General features: G+C 40.4%; 1 protein-coding gene across 6 annotated transcripts in view; it reads left to right on the top strand.

Annotated features, from left to right (window-relative positions):
* Positions 1 to 15,804, top strand: part of FARS2 (phenylalanyl-tRNA synthetase 2, mitochondrial) — a 239,735-nt gene that overhangs the window by 143,146 nt on the left and 80,785 nt on the right. For 3 of the 6 annotated variants that reach the window (XM_085051968.1, XM_085051973.1, XM_085051969.1), the window contains one exon: positions 14,126 to 14,179. The exons of 2 other annotated variants lie outside the window; for them this stretch is intronic. In XM_085051968.1, coding sequence (XP_084908094.1) covers positions 14,126 to 14,179 — 54 coding nt within the window. Of the gene's footprint in view, positions 1 to 2,719; positions 2,834 to 14,125; positions 14,180 to 15,804 lie in introns of those variants that run through there. One more of the 6 variants, XM_085051971.1, reaches the window with a different exon arrangement.

Here is a 15,804-nt window from a genome sequence, read left to right as displayed (position 1 = left end):
GGGGAAGTTGGGCTGACATAGATGCTTGACAAAGTCTGAAGTGCTAAAGCAGTAAAATACTTTTTGCAGCTGCCTTTTACCATTTTGTTTGGTTTCTTTATGTACAGCTTGATTATGTTTTTTAAGAATTGTCATTATAAAAGGGGAAATCAACAGTGATAGATGACATTTGAGTAGTCTCCAAATCAAATCAATAGCAGCATCCATCCATTTGTTTTTAATTTGCAGCAATTCTCACACATCTTTGGTGGAGTCAAAATAATGTTTGAGATAAGTTTGGGGGATAGTTTTGGGGTTTATTGTTTGGGTAGGAGTTTGGAGATTTTTTTTGGTTGGTTGGGTTTTTTTGTTTGTTTGGTGATAATTGGCATTAGTGCATTCAGTTTGTAGTTAGTTATCACTAAAAGTTAGAAGTTAGAAAAGAAGACAGGCTTTTGCCACTGTTCCTGAAGGTGTGTCTGCTTGTAGGTTTCCTTGATCTCCTACGGAATGTTTGTTGTTCTTTTCAATAAGAAATGCTCAAGTCTCCTTTTCAGCCCCTCTCTTTCTGATTGGCTTTGCTCCTGATGTTGTGGCTTGGTTTATAGATTGCAATCTGATGGAACTGAGATTTCTTGCTAGCTTTAAAATTGTGGATCCAAGCTACAAACTGGTAATAGCAGAAGACTGGACCTGTGGGGAAAGGCCCAGATTGTCAGAACGGTATGGACTGATGTTGAGGGTGAGCCAAAAGAGGGCTGAGTGTCTGGCTTCTCTAAGTTGCTTATAGTTTTCATGTTCAGTTTTAGATAAGTCAGGTGTAGTGAAGCAGTCTGAAGATATCAGAGACACAGGTTACTGTGGATAAGCTCAGAGGAAAGTACGTGGTTTCTAGGAAGCTAAAAGTAACTTTTTTTAAATTGGGGCTGTTTGGTAGTCTTAGTTTCGGTTCTTTCTTTCTTCTAAAGAAAGGGTATGGCCAATGTTTTAGAAACAGATTTTTTTTCTCTGGTATCAAGAACTGTATAGGGACTTTTGTATTATTATGTCTTCTTTATTTTATTTTTATTCTTTTTTTTTTCCTTTTTTTTCCATTTTCCCTTTTAATACATACATTCACCTACCCAACTTGGATGTTTCATCTTCAGTTTTGGTAATTCTCCCCAACTCTTAGTAATCCTGCATCTTAATATATGAGACTAGAGGCAAGCTTGGGGTTTTGTTTGAAAGGAATCCTATATCCAGCTTTCATCAGGTATCTTACATTGAGCTTCCTTGACCTCTATGCTGTACATGCTTCTAGTACATACTGGCATTGCTTTTTAAAGGGTTAATGACCCTTCAAATGACAATACTATGAAATACTCCTTGGTGCTACCATAAGAGCTCCAGTTTTTTCTTCTGTTCTATGTTTTTTTTCAGGTGTGCTGTAAAACCAAGTGAGCAGACCTTCTGCTCCTGTCTACTTTCTAAAGAGTCATAATTAATGAATCACATGGTTTATTCATACCATATTTGAAAGAAAACTTTTAGCCTGTCTTCCAGTGTTGATGTTGTAAGAAATCTCCATGGATATTTTAAAAGTGTCAGATTTTCTGCATGCAAGGCTATGCAGTACTTCTCAGCCTGACTGAGCTGAGCAAAGAGAGACCAAGTGTTTTGAGAGCCTTTCACTACAGAAATTGAATCCTGCAGCTCAGAGGGTGTGGGTAAATGTCCATCCTTTATGTGCTTAACTGAGAGAGACCTCTCAACCTTTGGGTACTCCCCCAAATCCTTTTTTATAATCTGAATATGATCAACCAACATAAATATTTTTCTTTCTGTTCATTAAAATGTTCTTCAAATATGTGAAGTCCACAGTGTAGAGAAGTAACCTTTAGCTGGGCTAAATATACTCTTGCTCAAAAACTGAATTTAATTGGAGCATTTTCTTGGGACTTAGAGTATATATTTTGTGCCTGTTAACAGCCTGAATGTGTCAGACTTTTCCCTGTGTCATCACTTGCTCAGTATATGTGTGCAGGCTTCAGTAGGTCAAAAAGCTGCTGGGAAAAGCTGACAGTGCTAGTACCACTGTGGCCACTCAGCACAGCAGTGTTAGAGTGCTTCTCCCCACAGATCAGATTATTGCATGGATTTGGATTAGCAAATCACTCCAGCTATAATTTGACACAAGTCACAGCATTGTGGGGATCAGGGTCTGGTAACTTGCCTTCAATCATTTGTGTAGGGCTTCTGCTCAGGCTGTGAAATGAAAGGCTGAGGACAGACTGGGCAAGAAGGACTAAGAACATGCAAGGCACAATGTAATGGAACAAATGCCTTGGTTCCAATGTAGTCTGCTGGGTTACATCTGTGTTTGTCAGGGCTCTGAGCACAGTTCTGTGTAATTGCTTTCTGGTTTATGCTGAGCCAGCATTCTTAAAAAAAAAAAAGAAAACAAAAGTGTCCATGGGCTGACAACTCTCAAGGAAAGGTACAAAAATGAAATGACATTTAGAGAAGAAAGGCACTCACAGTTCAGATGTAGTGTGATGTGCCCAGAGGTGTTGATTAAGAATGGTCTCTGGCAGCAGGATGGATCCCAAAGCCTACGTATTTTGCTACCATGGCCAGCAAGCAGCACATCATGTTGAGTGACTCCTGATGTGTTCTCCCTTCACAAAGTCACTTTCATTTGATGCTGCCAGTGTCTCTGACTGCTGTTTTTTAAAGTAGTTATTTATTTTGATTACAGATGAGCCTTTTGGCCTGGACGGAGGTCAAGCAGAACAACACAAGGCTGTTCTAAGGGAAGCTCTGGTACAGAGGGAATCTGGATCAGATTCTTAGTAAAACTACAGCCTCCCTCTGTGAGATTGCTGTCTTCTTAACTTCCTCATTTCTGCATTATTTGTAGTATTCTGCAGTATCTGCAATAAGCCTAGCACCATCTAGTTTTTACCACCCCCTTACATCATCTCCAGGGGCTGCTCCTTCCTAGTATCTGCTGGCACATGCAGTCCCTAAAAGTTCAATTCCTTCATAATAACCTGGTAGCTTCAATACTCAAAATAATAGGCTTTCTAAACGGGATCATTTTAATGGTGTCAGAATAGACAAAGCTCCTGGAGCAGCTCTGCTGGGAGACCTGAGGGGATAGTAGCCTTTTGCAGTGGAGTAGAGAGGACCTGACAAACAACTTGAATTGACACTGTTCACCTCTTGCACTGTTGTAGCCAGAATAGTATATGTGGCTCTAATCCAGGACACTCTTTCTGCTTTGAAACGTGAACAGTTGCGGAGAGCAGATATGAGGAAAAGTACATAATCAAAAAGATGTAGTTGTGTAGAAAGAAGTGATTCATTATACTGGAAGGGAAATCAAAGCAGGCTCCTCTTCCTCCTGTGCAAGATAGCAAAGACTGGGCCTGCTTGCTTCCATTTGCCTTTGCTCAGTGTGCCCTAGGAATTAAGCTCCTGTTTTAATGATAAAGGATTTATGCAGTAGCCCAGTTTGCACTATTTGCTATGTAGGTGAGCCCTCTTGTTCACACCATTAGACAGTCCAACTTTTCTACCTTACTGTGCACATTTCAGTTTTCAGGGACAGTCATCATCCCTGTGCATCTTTCCTGTGCACAAACCTGATTGTTCCTGGGAGACACAGAGCTTGTCCTGAAGCTTTAGAAGATGCTGAAAATAAAATGCACTGTCAAGTCCAAGGGGAAACTTCTGCAAATTGAACCATCTTAGTCTATATCCTTCATTCCATGCTTGAGAAAGAGAACATCTAGTCTATGCCATCCATTTCAACTAGTTTGATGTTATTACATTCACTGCACAGGGTGGGCCTGTCTGATCCATCATTAGCATGCCAGTCCATATAATTTATATTTATCTCCTTAGTCCGTGATAAGTGTTGTTTTCCAAGAAAACATTTACTAATAGATTCACTGGTTGCTGCATTTTCAGATGTTTTTCATCAAGATTAGGTAACTCCATGCAAAAATGGTTATTCATTTATTATGTTTATTTTCTAATAGTGCATCTATTAAAGCTAAATATGCAACCATTAGTATGTAAATTTAACTTGGATGTTTGAATATATAAGGTATAGCTTGAACTGTGACTTATTGTCTAATTAGTTTTAATGTAATTGAAGATATGTAATGTGTGTGTGTATGCATATGGAGGTACAATAGAGAGTAGATTGATGATGTAGCATAAACATTTTACTGGCCTGACTTTGGGAAGGTTGAATTTCTAAGAGTAACTTACGTAGATCATCTTAAACGAATGTCAGTAAAACCTTACAGTGCTGTATATCATCTCAGGTTTGTCTGTATGCTCTGCAGAACACTGTGAAACTCCTTTTTTTACTGTTGAATACGAATGGAAAGCAAGCAAAAATGCCTTCTTAATTGCAGAGATGCTGCACTAACCTGCATGTTTGGGTTAGAAATCACTTGATCATCCAGTCTTCTCATCAGGATGTTATATCTTGGATCATTTGTAGGTAGTTCTGGTATTGAAGCTCTGGGAGCCTGAGCCCTCTGGCCCCAGCCAGGCAAAGTACTGAAGCACATGCTGAGCTTTAAATTTGCAAGCAGTCCCATTTAAATCAATGGGATAGTTCCTATGCTCAGTCAAACATAACCCAAATGCCTAAATAGCTTCAGGTCAGAGATCTCCACACTTTCTGGGATCCAACTGAGAGTGATCAGCACCTTGCAGGGCTGCAGCAGTGGAAACTTTCAAAATGACTGTATAAGCAAAAAGAGTTTAATCTGACAAATGACCAACTTAATTTGCAAAATCTTTGTTCTGAGCCAGTTTTACTGATCAACACTTGGGTAAAGACAGTCAACAAGCAAACATCTGGAGAGTAAACAGCACTTAAATTCCTATTCTCAACTGAAGAAAATTAGCTGAAAACACAGTAAGGAAAGAAGAAAGTTGAGGCTCAGAATGAGGAAACAGGATAGACAGTCACGTGGGACTGGATACAAAAAACGCCAAACCACTGATACACTGATATAAGACAAAGTGCAAGGAGCACAGAAGAGACAAGTGCTGTACTTTGGGCGTAGGAGTAATATGAAGAAGTCTGATTTAAAGTTAAGGTTAAGCAAGCTGGGGAGAATGGAATAAAAAGAGGAAAAGGGAGAAAGGAGAGTAGGTTTAAGACAAAAAACTGTTGAGACTGATGAAGAAGCCTTTTTCTAGATAATAAGAAAGCTTTCCTGGGTTTTTTACTGTACATATCTACTTTTCATCTCCTTTTGAAAGATCAAGAAGTATGAGTGACCACAAAAATTATGACCACAAGTCATCAAAGCAAGTCTTCAAAGTATTATCATCAGTTTTGAGATGAGTGTGGGGGACTTGAAATTATGATTCTGGATTTGTGAAACACTCAGTGTGTCAGAACCCAAGTCCATGACTAAGACTGCACTGAGAGGATGTTCACAGAATCACAGAATATTCTGAGCTGGAAGGGACACACAAGGATCATCAAAGTCCAACTCCTGGCCCGGCACAGGGCCATCCAGGAATCACACTGTGTGTCTGAGAGCACATTACTGAAACTCTTGGTAAAAGTAACCACTGACAGGGGATGTGGTTCCCAACAATATAGGTGCTGCCCTTTGAGCTAATACCAATGATGCAGATTTTCTTGCATACCCTGTTTCCATCCCTCCACTCACCCACTGCAATCTAGTCTCACTGAGAGTCTCCCATTGAACCTGAACAAATCAGCAGGAGTCTAATTCCTTTCTGCTTGTACGTTTCTAAGTAAATAGAATGAATAAATAAAAAATGTCAATAGCCCTTTCTGCTTAGATTAGTTAGTGATATTTATCTTATGTACTATCTCTGTCTGTTGTCTGCTGAAGTACCAAAGGGCAAAGCAAATCCATTTCATCCATTTAGCAGCCACCTTGATAATAGTTCCATGTACAGAGAAGCCTATGATATTCATTAGCAAAAACACTGCACTCTTCCTCTCTTTCATCTCTGTTCCTTGCAAATACTTTTAAGTATTTCTGTGTTGTTTTTACACATAGTCTTAGAATATTTGAAAACTCTCATGTTCACCTATATTAACTTGTTTCATCCCAATAACAGGTTTTGTTTAGATTTAGCTGGTGGTGACTTGAAGCAAAATAGCTGACTTGAGCTCTTCTTTGTGGATATTAGGGAATTTTCTGCTTTGTACAAAACTGTCACAGTTGGAATTTGTTTAGAGTGGGTGGAGTATGTGTGTATATGTATATATATGTATAGAGAGCAAAAATATTTTATCCTTACTTTCAGTTGTCTGTGCTAACACACACTTTAATCGCCAGTACAATTTTGATATGACATGGCAGTTAATTCTGAAACCTGAACGTAATTATGTGTTTTCTCAAACTTTCAGTTGCATGGGAGGCCCAGGGCTTTGCTAACAACATAGCAAGAGCCATGGGGGATTTTGGGAGCTAGCAATGTGGGACACCAGTGTATCCACCTGGCAGATGTCCTCTCTTTTGACTGCAAGTCCAGAGACAGCAGTTGAGACTTCTTTGTTTGATGGATTTTGGTGGTTTAGGACAGTTCCCTACCACTCTTTCCCATAGCCTTGTTCCTCACAGTGTCAGGATGAGAAGTACACATTTTTGTTTTCCCACGTGGCCATGTTCCCATGTGCTGATCTGCTTTGCTGTCCCAGATGTACCACAGAAATTACTTTTGTGGCTATACTGTGAGGTGAATCAGGGAGCCTTTTTCCTCTGCCTTCCCATAAAGCTGTATCAGCTACCTGATCCTCTTCTCAGTGTTGCCTCATTTCATCAGCACCACTGATGAGACAGCACTTTTGTTTTTGGAGACAGTATAGAAGGTGAGGGGTGAATATACCCAGCAGGTGTGTCAGCAGTACTAGTGAAAGACATTCCCAGCAACTAAGAACAGACCACCAGGGACTTCCTTCCAATTTGTTTTTGAACAAAAAGAAGCTGCTGTAGCCTTCACTGCATTTTGACTGCATCACTTCTACATGATGAAGATAAAAAATGATTTTGCAGTTATGAATGCTGCTGCACTGTACAATTACTGTCATCAGAACTATTTTACTGCTGATGTCTTTTTTTTCTAGGCAAAAGCCAATGCACCCAAGTCAAAATACACCTGATATTATCTAAATGATTACTTAGCAAAAACTGCAATAAGCTTCCAAAAGCATATGTTGCAGTAGTTTGCTCTGATCTCTAAACCTCATATATTTGCAATTTGACTGGTCGAGGCTCTTTAAAACAAATAACTCACAAATGAGTAATTCCACTGCTGAATATATCAACCAATCTTTATTGCATCCCAAATGATGAAGTATAATGGTTATATAAAGTGCTTAAATAAACCATGGAGCAATTTCCATCACTGATATATATGCTGAAACCCACATTAAATTAATATTAGGTGAAGGAGTAAACCTGGAAATCTAAAATAACAATAGATTTCACATAGGTTATGTGAAGCTATGAGAGCAAGCTGCTAGTGGTTTTGACAGGAATCCACATATGTTCAAGAACTTTTGGTTTTTGTCTACAAAAGTATGTAGCTAGTAAGGAGGGTAAGCCTTCCTCACTTCCAATGTTTTTCCAATGTTAGTTTAATTACACAGTGAGTAATAGAATTCTAGTTAGGAGGATGGCACAGGAAATGTCTTGGCCTTAGTCTTTGACCCCGACCTGAGAAGTGAGTCAAATTTCCCTACTCAATCTGTTTTCCATGCTGTTTACAATTGTAGTTGTCTTGCACCTCCTGTCTCAGCATGTCTTCTCCATACTGCCTTAGGGTGGAAAATTTTTCAGGACAGGAGTTACTGTTTTGTGCTCTGTCTACCTAATAGCACCTTGGTTTCTGGCTGGCAGTCGTAGGTAATTACCACAATCTGAATATGTGCATGCCTGTAGCGGGGTTAAATACATCTTTGTGAGAACACATTATGCATTTGATGTAAGAATAAACTTCTGTTTAAAATGTGCCCAAGCTCACACTGTGTGAGTATTTGTCTTCAGAGATAAAGGTAGCATTGGTGTGCACACACAACTACAGAAATATAAACGGAAAAAGAAAAAAAGAAAAAGAAAATGGAAAAGAAAAAAAAGAAAAATAAGAGATCTTGAAACTAAGCTCATTCTTTTTTCCACTGTTAGCTAAAAGATGGGGGTTGTCGTACATGAGTTTATTTGATAGTTCTTTCAACATTGGTGCCAATGTTTTACATGCAAAAGATACACCTTGCAAAGAGCTTTTGATAAAGTAATCTTTAAAATCATGCCTAAACCTCTACAGTAATCATTTGTAGCATGATTAGATATTGCAGCTGAGCTGTGGAGTGTCCCTAGGAAATGAGAGCTGGGGAGAGCAATCTCTATATGTGTTGTGTGTATCCATGAACAGAAGCACCTTTTGAAGTACATGGTGTTAATAAAAAAAACCTGATTTACAGCTACCACTTCTCTGATCAGAATATGAATTAGGCTACAGAGAATAGCCAAACAACAGAAGGCACAGTTGGGAAGAACTGTAGTATTCTTTTCATACCCATCCTCAATTTCCTTCATCTTGTTAGTGTGAGAGACACATGAACCACTGCAATGACACCCTAAATCAAAATATGACAAGTAAGTAATGCTTTGGCAAGCATGTGCTGCAGAGGATTTCGCTTTGCAGTTTTAAAAAAATTAATAATGGGAAGAAGTCCCCTCTTTGGAGGATTGCTTGCATCCTCCTGCCTGTGCACAAGTGTTAAATCCAATTTGCATAATTATTCCCACATGTAACCTGTTCTCCTAAATCAGCAAGAGTGAATCCATCTTCTCATTCTTGTAAAATAAAGAGAGGCATTAAAGAAATACATGTTCTGCACCAAGATTCTGCTTGTAGAGATTTAACTGTTCTTTACATTTTGTCATTGCATACTGAAATGCGTAGTGTACTTTTTGTGCCTTTTTTGCTTGGTCTGTTCTCAGCTTAGAGCTTCTCTATAGTTTTCTCTAAGTGTTGCTACTCTTTAACAAGAGTATAGCTTTAGGAATGCTCAGGGTCTGTCTGAAAGAAAAAACTTAAAGGCTTTTGTCCCTCTTTTAAATATTGGACAAGTAAGTAGAGCCTTTTATTTCTGTTTCTCTCTAGCTTACCTACCTTGCTTTAAAGTTTTAGTTTGCTACACTACCTTGGTTTTTTTATTACAAGTTTCGAACTTTAGAGGTTGTAATTTGTATGAATTTAGTACTTAAGGGGTGGGGGGCAAAGTGAAGTTGGCTACTTTGGAAACTAAAAATACTGGATTTTGCCAAGAGTCATAGAATCATATAATCCTTAAGATAGAAAGAGAGCTCCTAAATCATTAAGTTCACTGTTACTCTACCACCACCATATTCACCACTAAGCCATGCCCCCAGGTGCCACATGCACTCACATTTTGAACACTTCCAGGGACAGTGATTTCACCACCTCTCTGGGCAGCCTCTTCCAATGCCACTTGGACAGTTTCCCAAGTCAAGAAGGAAACTGGAAGTCATAAGAATATTTCAAAATGACCAGTAACCTGCTTGGGTAAATTGCTGTACATGGCAAGATGGTACAGATTAGCTCCTGTGTGGGAAGTGTAGAAAAATGAGGACATTCCTTTGTAGCCTAGCAATGTCCAGGGTATTATGTGAAGTTATGGCCAAGCATGAAGCGTCATTGCTGTTGTATTGGAAGTCTCAATGCTTTTTAGGAAGGAGAGAGAAAAAAGAAGTATAGGTTGTTACGTGGGAAGAAGGACTTTTTCAGGTGTTGCATGTGCCTGTAAGATTTGCAATGCTAGCTCGTTTTGGTGTAAGTCACATTCAAGTGTTCTGGAGATTCTGCAATTTAAACAGTAACTCTCTGGAATGGTGCATTTAATGAGCAGAAAAGGAAATGCAATCAACAGTGCTTTATATGAGGTTTTTCATCTAAGCTGAAATAAAATATTGGATGCACTTTGTTTCCATTGTTATGCTGTGTATTTGGAAGAAATACATCTTCATATTGTTGCAGACTCTTTCCAAATACTTGCATTATTTGGATATAACTCTTTTATATGAATTGTTGATGGGTGCAGTATTTTACCCCACTGAGCTATTTATCTCAGCATTATTATTAAGCATAATGAGAAAAAATATACAAACCAAACCATCAGAAAGGAGGAAACCTGACTTTTGAGTATGGCAAACATTGAATGCCTGCAGCAGCCAATGCCTTCTGCAGGAATTGCAGGTGCTCAGCACTGCTGGAGAGAAAATTCTTAGTATCTGCTAAGAAGTTGGGTTTCTGCTGACTTAAACCAGTTTACTACCTGTTTCTTGCAGGCATGGCAGGTATTTTCTAGAGAAATGCAGGACACATGGGCTTTTTTTATTCATTGACTGTTTTCTGAGGTTTGTGTCTTCTTTTTACCCTTGCTAGTGACTTTGCCTGTGAGGTGGGATATTTGGGTAAGAAGGACACACAAAATATGGACAGGCTGTGCAAAAGGCAGTCATAGATGTTAATTATTAGGCTTGGCATAAGAATCTACATTACATTTTGGTTATTCCCAATTACTGGATTCCTTTCTCAGGATATAAGCTTGCTCATTTTCTCTCAACAACACCTCAACATAGTAAGGATTGTCCCATCGGTTCCACTTCGTGTCACATCATCTCTGTGGTAGCAACTGCTCAAATGGAAAAGTGATAACAGAAAAAGCATTTCTCAGTTTTTAGTTGTTTTGCAGTGATATATCTGTGATTGACATAGAAGATCAGCACCATGAAACCAACTAGCTCAGTAGGCCATCAGCCAGGAGGTTGGGAAAGCAGCATGGGGAAAACACCTATTTTTCCACAGTGGACATAGAACTACTGTAGGAAAATGTCAGGCTAGTCTCTTCTTCACCCTGATGCTTTCAAAAGGGGTTTGTAAGGAGCTGAGATATGGGATTGAGTAGTAGAGAGCCATCCCTTTTGGTGATTTTCCCTGTGAGTCTTGTTCTGTTCTGTGGAAATGAGAAGTCAATCTTGCCTCATTAAGCACAGAGCATGGAGTCCATCCGTGGTATTTAGGAATAATTTACATTTATCCTTTGGTGGTTTTTATAATCAGATCTCAAGAAGCAAGGCATATCCAAATGCTCAAGGCAACAGGTATCTGGGAATATATCTGCTGTGTATCATCCTTGCTTTTAATAGGATTAGGTCAATGCTTTCATCTTTTTTATGTATTTCCTGACTTTTGTTTCAATTCCTTACTAATCATGTAGAATCATAACCCTTTCAGTGGCAATAGAAGTGATCTTTTGTGTCTGGAAAGCTGCTCAAAAGCCATGTCTTGTTTCTCAGCTTTCTGACCACAGGTCAGTTTAAAATGCATATTTGCACTGAGAGAAGTATATCGTGACTTTAAAGTTGATGCATTTTTCTTTACAAATTTAAGCAAGTTTGACTTTAAAATAAAGTTATTGCATTTTAATAAAATAATGTAAGAACACAGTGGCCCTTTTCAGTGGGACCACAGAGTAACTGGCATTACTTTTGGGTGAACGTGTGTAAAGGCAAGCTCTCTACTCACGCATTCTGCCACAGCGCCAATCCTCTTGTGCATTCTTCCTGGTGTTTGGAAAAGGTAGAGCAGCTTATGAAAGAAGTTTAATGTCTTTACTGGCTGTTACACATCTTAATTTTTTCAGTGTCATATTAGTTATTAACTTTCCTTTGTCAGGCAGGTTCCTCTATATGTAACTTTTAGCATGCAAGAAAGGTTGCCCTTGTTCCTGTGCATTTGCATGTGTGTGTGCATGTGCATGTGTGTGCATGTATGTGTCTTCGGGGTTTTCCTGATCAAAGGTGCTTGACTCGCATTGAAAAAGGTGGCTAAGAGGGATGATATGGAGAGCTACCTGGTGACTACTTAGGGAGAATATAAGCAATTAAACTCTTTGTTGTTTTGTACCTTCAGAGAACCTGGAATGTGGCTCAAGAAAGAAATTCTTATCTCCAACAAGACCCCATAGGGCATAGTTTAGGTGGGAAGGGGACAGAGATCTCATGGTGACATGCATCACACAGCAGAAAGGGGACCTGGTCCACAGATTTGTGTCATCTCATATTGAAGGCTGAGACTTAGCTAGAAAGACAAGTGTGTGCCACATGGCACCTCCCTGCTCCATGTGGATGTAGAATCACAGAATCACAGGATGGGTCAGGTTAGAAGGCACCACAGCAGGTCATCTGGTCCAACCTCCCTCCTCAAGCAGTGTCATCCCAGAGCAAATGGCACAGGATTGCATCCAGATGGTTCTTGAATATCTCCAGTGAGGGAGACTCCACAACCTCTCTGGGCAATCTGTTCCAGGGCATGGTCACCTGCACAGTAAAGAAGTTCTTCCTCCTGTTCAGGTGGGACTTCCTGTGCACTGGTTTTTGCATGTTGTCCTGGTCCTATTGCTTGGCACCACCAAGAAGAGCCTGGGTCCAATCTCTTGACATGCCCCCTTCAGATATTTATAGACACTGATGAGGTCCCCTTCTCAGTCACTTCTTCTCAACCTTTTCTGATAGGAGAGGTGGTTCTGCCCCATACTTGGCCCTAGTAGGCCACACCTGGAGTGCTGTGTCCAGTTCTGGGCTCCTCAGTACAGGAGAGACATGGAGCTCCTGGAGCAGGTCCAGCAGAGGGTAACAAAGATGATTTAGGGACTGGAGCACCTCTCTTATCAGAAAAGATTGAGAAGAGGCAACTGAGAAGGGGACTGTGGTTGCAATGCTCTTCCTAATGCACCCCCAGATATCACTGGCCTCTTGGCCACAAGGACGCACTGCTGGCTCATGGACAGCTCATTGTCCACCAGGTCTCCAGGTTCTTCTCTGCAGAGCTGCTGTCCAGCAGGTCAGCCCCCTGCCTGTACTGGTGCAAGTTGTTATTCTTCCCCATGTGCAGGATCCTGCATCTGCTTTTGTTGAATCTCAGAAAGTTCTTCTCTGCCCATCTCTCCAACCTGCCAAGGTCCTTCTGAAGGGCTGCACAACCCTCTGAGGTATTGGCCTCTCCTCACAGTGTTGTGTTGTGAGGAAGCTTGCTGAGGAGGCATCTGCCCCTTTGTCCAAGTTATTGTTGAAAAGCTTAAGCAATACTGGGCCCAGTATTGAATGGGGGGACACCACTAGTGACAGGCCTTCAGCTAGAGCCCATGCCACTGATTATGACCATCCAGGACTTGCTGTTGAGCCAGTTCTCGATCCACCTCACTGTCCACTCATCATACACAAATTTCCTGAGTTTATCGTATGAGCAAGTTGTGAGTGTCAAAAGCCTTGCTGAAGTCAAGGTAGATGAAATCCTCTGCTCTGCTCTCATCCATCCTGGTAGTTGCCTGGTAGTAGAAGGCAATCAGACTGGTCAAACATGATTTATCTGTAGTGAATCCATGCTGTCTACTGATCACCTTCTTGTGCTTCATGTGGATAGAGATAGCCTCCTGCATGAGGCACTTCATCAATTTTCCAATGATTGAGGTGAGGCTGACTGGATGGTAGTTTGCTGGGTCCTGCTTCTCGCACTTTTTAAAGACCAAGGTGACATTTGTTTTCTTCCAGTCCTCAGGCACCATTCCTGGTCTCTGTGATCTTTCAAAGACAATTGTGAGTGGCCTCACAGAGGTGTCCAGCAGCTCTTTCAGCATTCAGGGATGCATCCCCTCAGGGCCCATGGACCTGTAGATGTCAAGTTTGTTTAGGTGTTCTTTAACCCAATCCTCCTTGTCTAAGGGAGGGTCTTCCAAGATTTCTTTACCCTGATCTCCTGGGTCAGAGATCCTTTAGCGCTGGTCTTGTCAATGAAGACTGATGCAAAGAAGGCATTTAGTAATTCTGCCTTCTCTGTGTCTCCCTGTTATCGAGTGAATGTTTCACCTTTGACAACAGTTTCATTTACTATGTTTCTTCAAAATATAGTTTTCTTTCTTATATTTTCTACAAGGTACTTCCTGTATTTCCATAATTCCATTATTATTTTTCCTCATGGATGAAGGAGGTAAAGGTAAAGAGAGTGCTTTGCCAAGATGAGGAACAACAATGACTTGTAACTCAATACTGTTTTAATTGTGCAGGTAGCTGCTGACGAACAAGTTGGTCCTTCTGCCAAACATATGATTTTCTTCAAGGTATTGATCTCTAGAGTAGAGTCTGATTTCCCCTTTTTCACCCTTACAAGATGCTGTGAACTGCAGTAGTTGAAGTGGAAATGGGGACATTATTTGATTGATTTGACATGCAGGTGTGTGTTGGCAAGTCCAGATAGCTTCACTGTCTGTAGGCGAATGCTCCTTGTGGCTGGTGGCAGCTTGTGCTTGGGTCTGCTTGGGTTTGCTTGGGTCTTCAGCTCAAACAAAAGAGCAGTGTCAGAACCAGGGCTCCTCCTTAATCCCAGAATATATTTTATATCTGCTTAACAGACTTTATGGTAGTTGTCTGTTGAAATTTACATTTCCTCCTTTGAAGATGTCTGTATGTGTTTACACATAAATATATATGTGTGTGTGTGTGTATACATGTATGAATATAAAGAACTTACTATATATAACTAAGGAAAAAATCAATTTGGTAAGGAGGGTAAGAAACTTAAAATAATGGGGAACATTGTGACTGAATTTTAAGCCATAGCAGCCAAGAAATTCAAAGTTATGTTCCCTGCAGCAACTGTAATTTGTCTATGCTGGTCATAAATACAGAAGTGTAAATCTAGGAGCATACACACTAATACAGGAAACTTCATTATGTGCAAGGGTGGTAAGTTACTGTTGTAAATTTGCAAATTTGAATTTCATGCCTGTTACGTGTTTAAATTTCCTATGATAACACTGAATTAATGTAGTTTCACCATGGAATATATTAAGAAAGGCTTAGTTATTACAGGAGTGTAGTTTTCATTTTGATGAGAGTATGATGTTGCATTAAAACAGTACAGTTTATGTAGATATTTCTCCAAAACATGGGCAATGCAGGACTGTTAAAGCTTAACAGCCACAGTGCTGCTAAGTCTCATATTTTTCTGACTTAGACTGGTGATGGCAGTAAAGCATGGCTGCCTTTTTAATAGCTTGGCTGCCGGGGAGTTGCTAACCCAGTTTCTGGTACGTGTCGTCGTTAACCTTGCATTTGTGTCGCTGCTGTCAAAATACAAGTACAGCTTTTTCCTTGCTGTGTTTGTCACTCATTTGTTTTGTCCCATCTGCAGCTGGCAGCAGGGAAGGAATGAAGTGAGCAGCCACAACACAAAACTTCTCCTGTCCCCTGGCCATGTTGCACTCATGGTTATTGCATCTGGGGAAAAGTGGCTTTTTTTCCTAATGACAAATATTTGCAGGAGGTGCTGGTGTCCATCCTGTTTTCTGGGACTCTGAGCTAAAGACACTTCATGGCCCTGTGTGGGTTATTCACTGGCACTGGCTAAGCATTATCCCCAACTGTTTTTCCTCCAGATTGGGAGGTTCTGCTCTCAGAGGAAGTTTCTCTCCTCTGCAGCTGTGAAGTATCTGGATCAGGTCTAGCTAATGATTCTTTGCCATGTGTGAATGAACGGATACCACTGTTGTGGTGACCACTTGATTCCTGCTGCCAAAGGGTCCATAGTAGTGCCCTGGTGTGGCAACATATGCAGAGCCCAAGTATTTGCTATTTTATGCTGACAAATGAGTTCTGGTGGATCCGGTTGCTGCTTAAGACGGCTATCCCCCAATGACTCAAGCTGCTTCATCCAGCACATATTAACTTAAAAAAATGAGAGGGG

The sequence above is a fragment of the Lichenostomus cassidix genome, chromosome 2 (assembly GCF_008360975.1).
Source record: "Lichenostomus cassidix isolate B80296 chromosome 2, HeHo_3.0, whole genome shotgun sequence".
Lineage (NCBI taxonomy): Eukaryota > Metazoa > Chordata > Aves > Passeriformes > Meliphagidae > Lichenostomus > Lichenostomus cassidix.
This window is presented reverse-complemented; position numbering and strand designations above follow the sequence as displayed.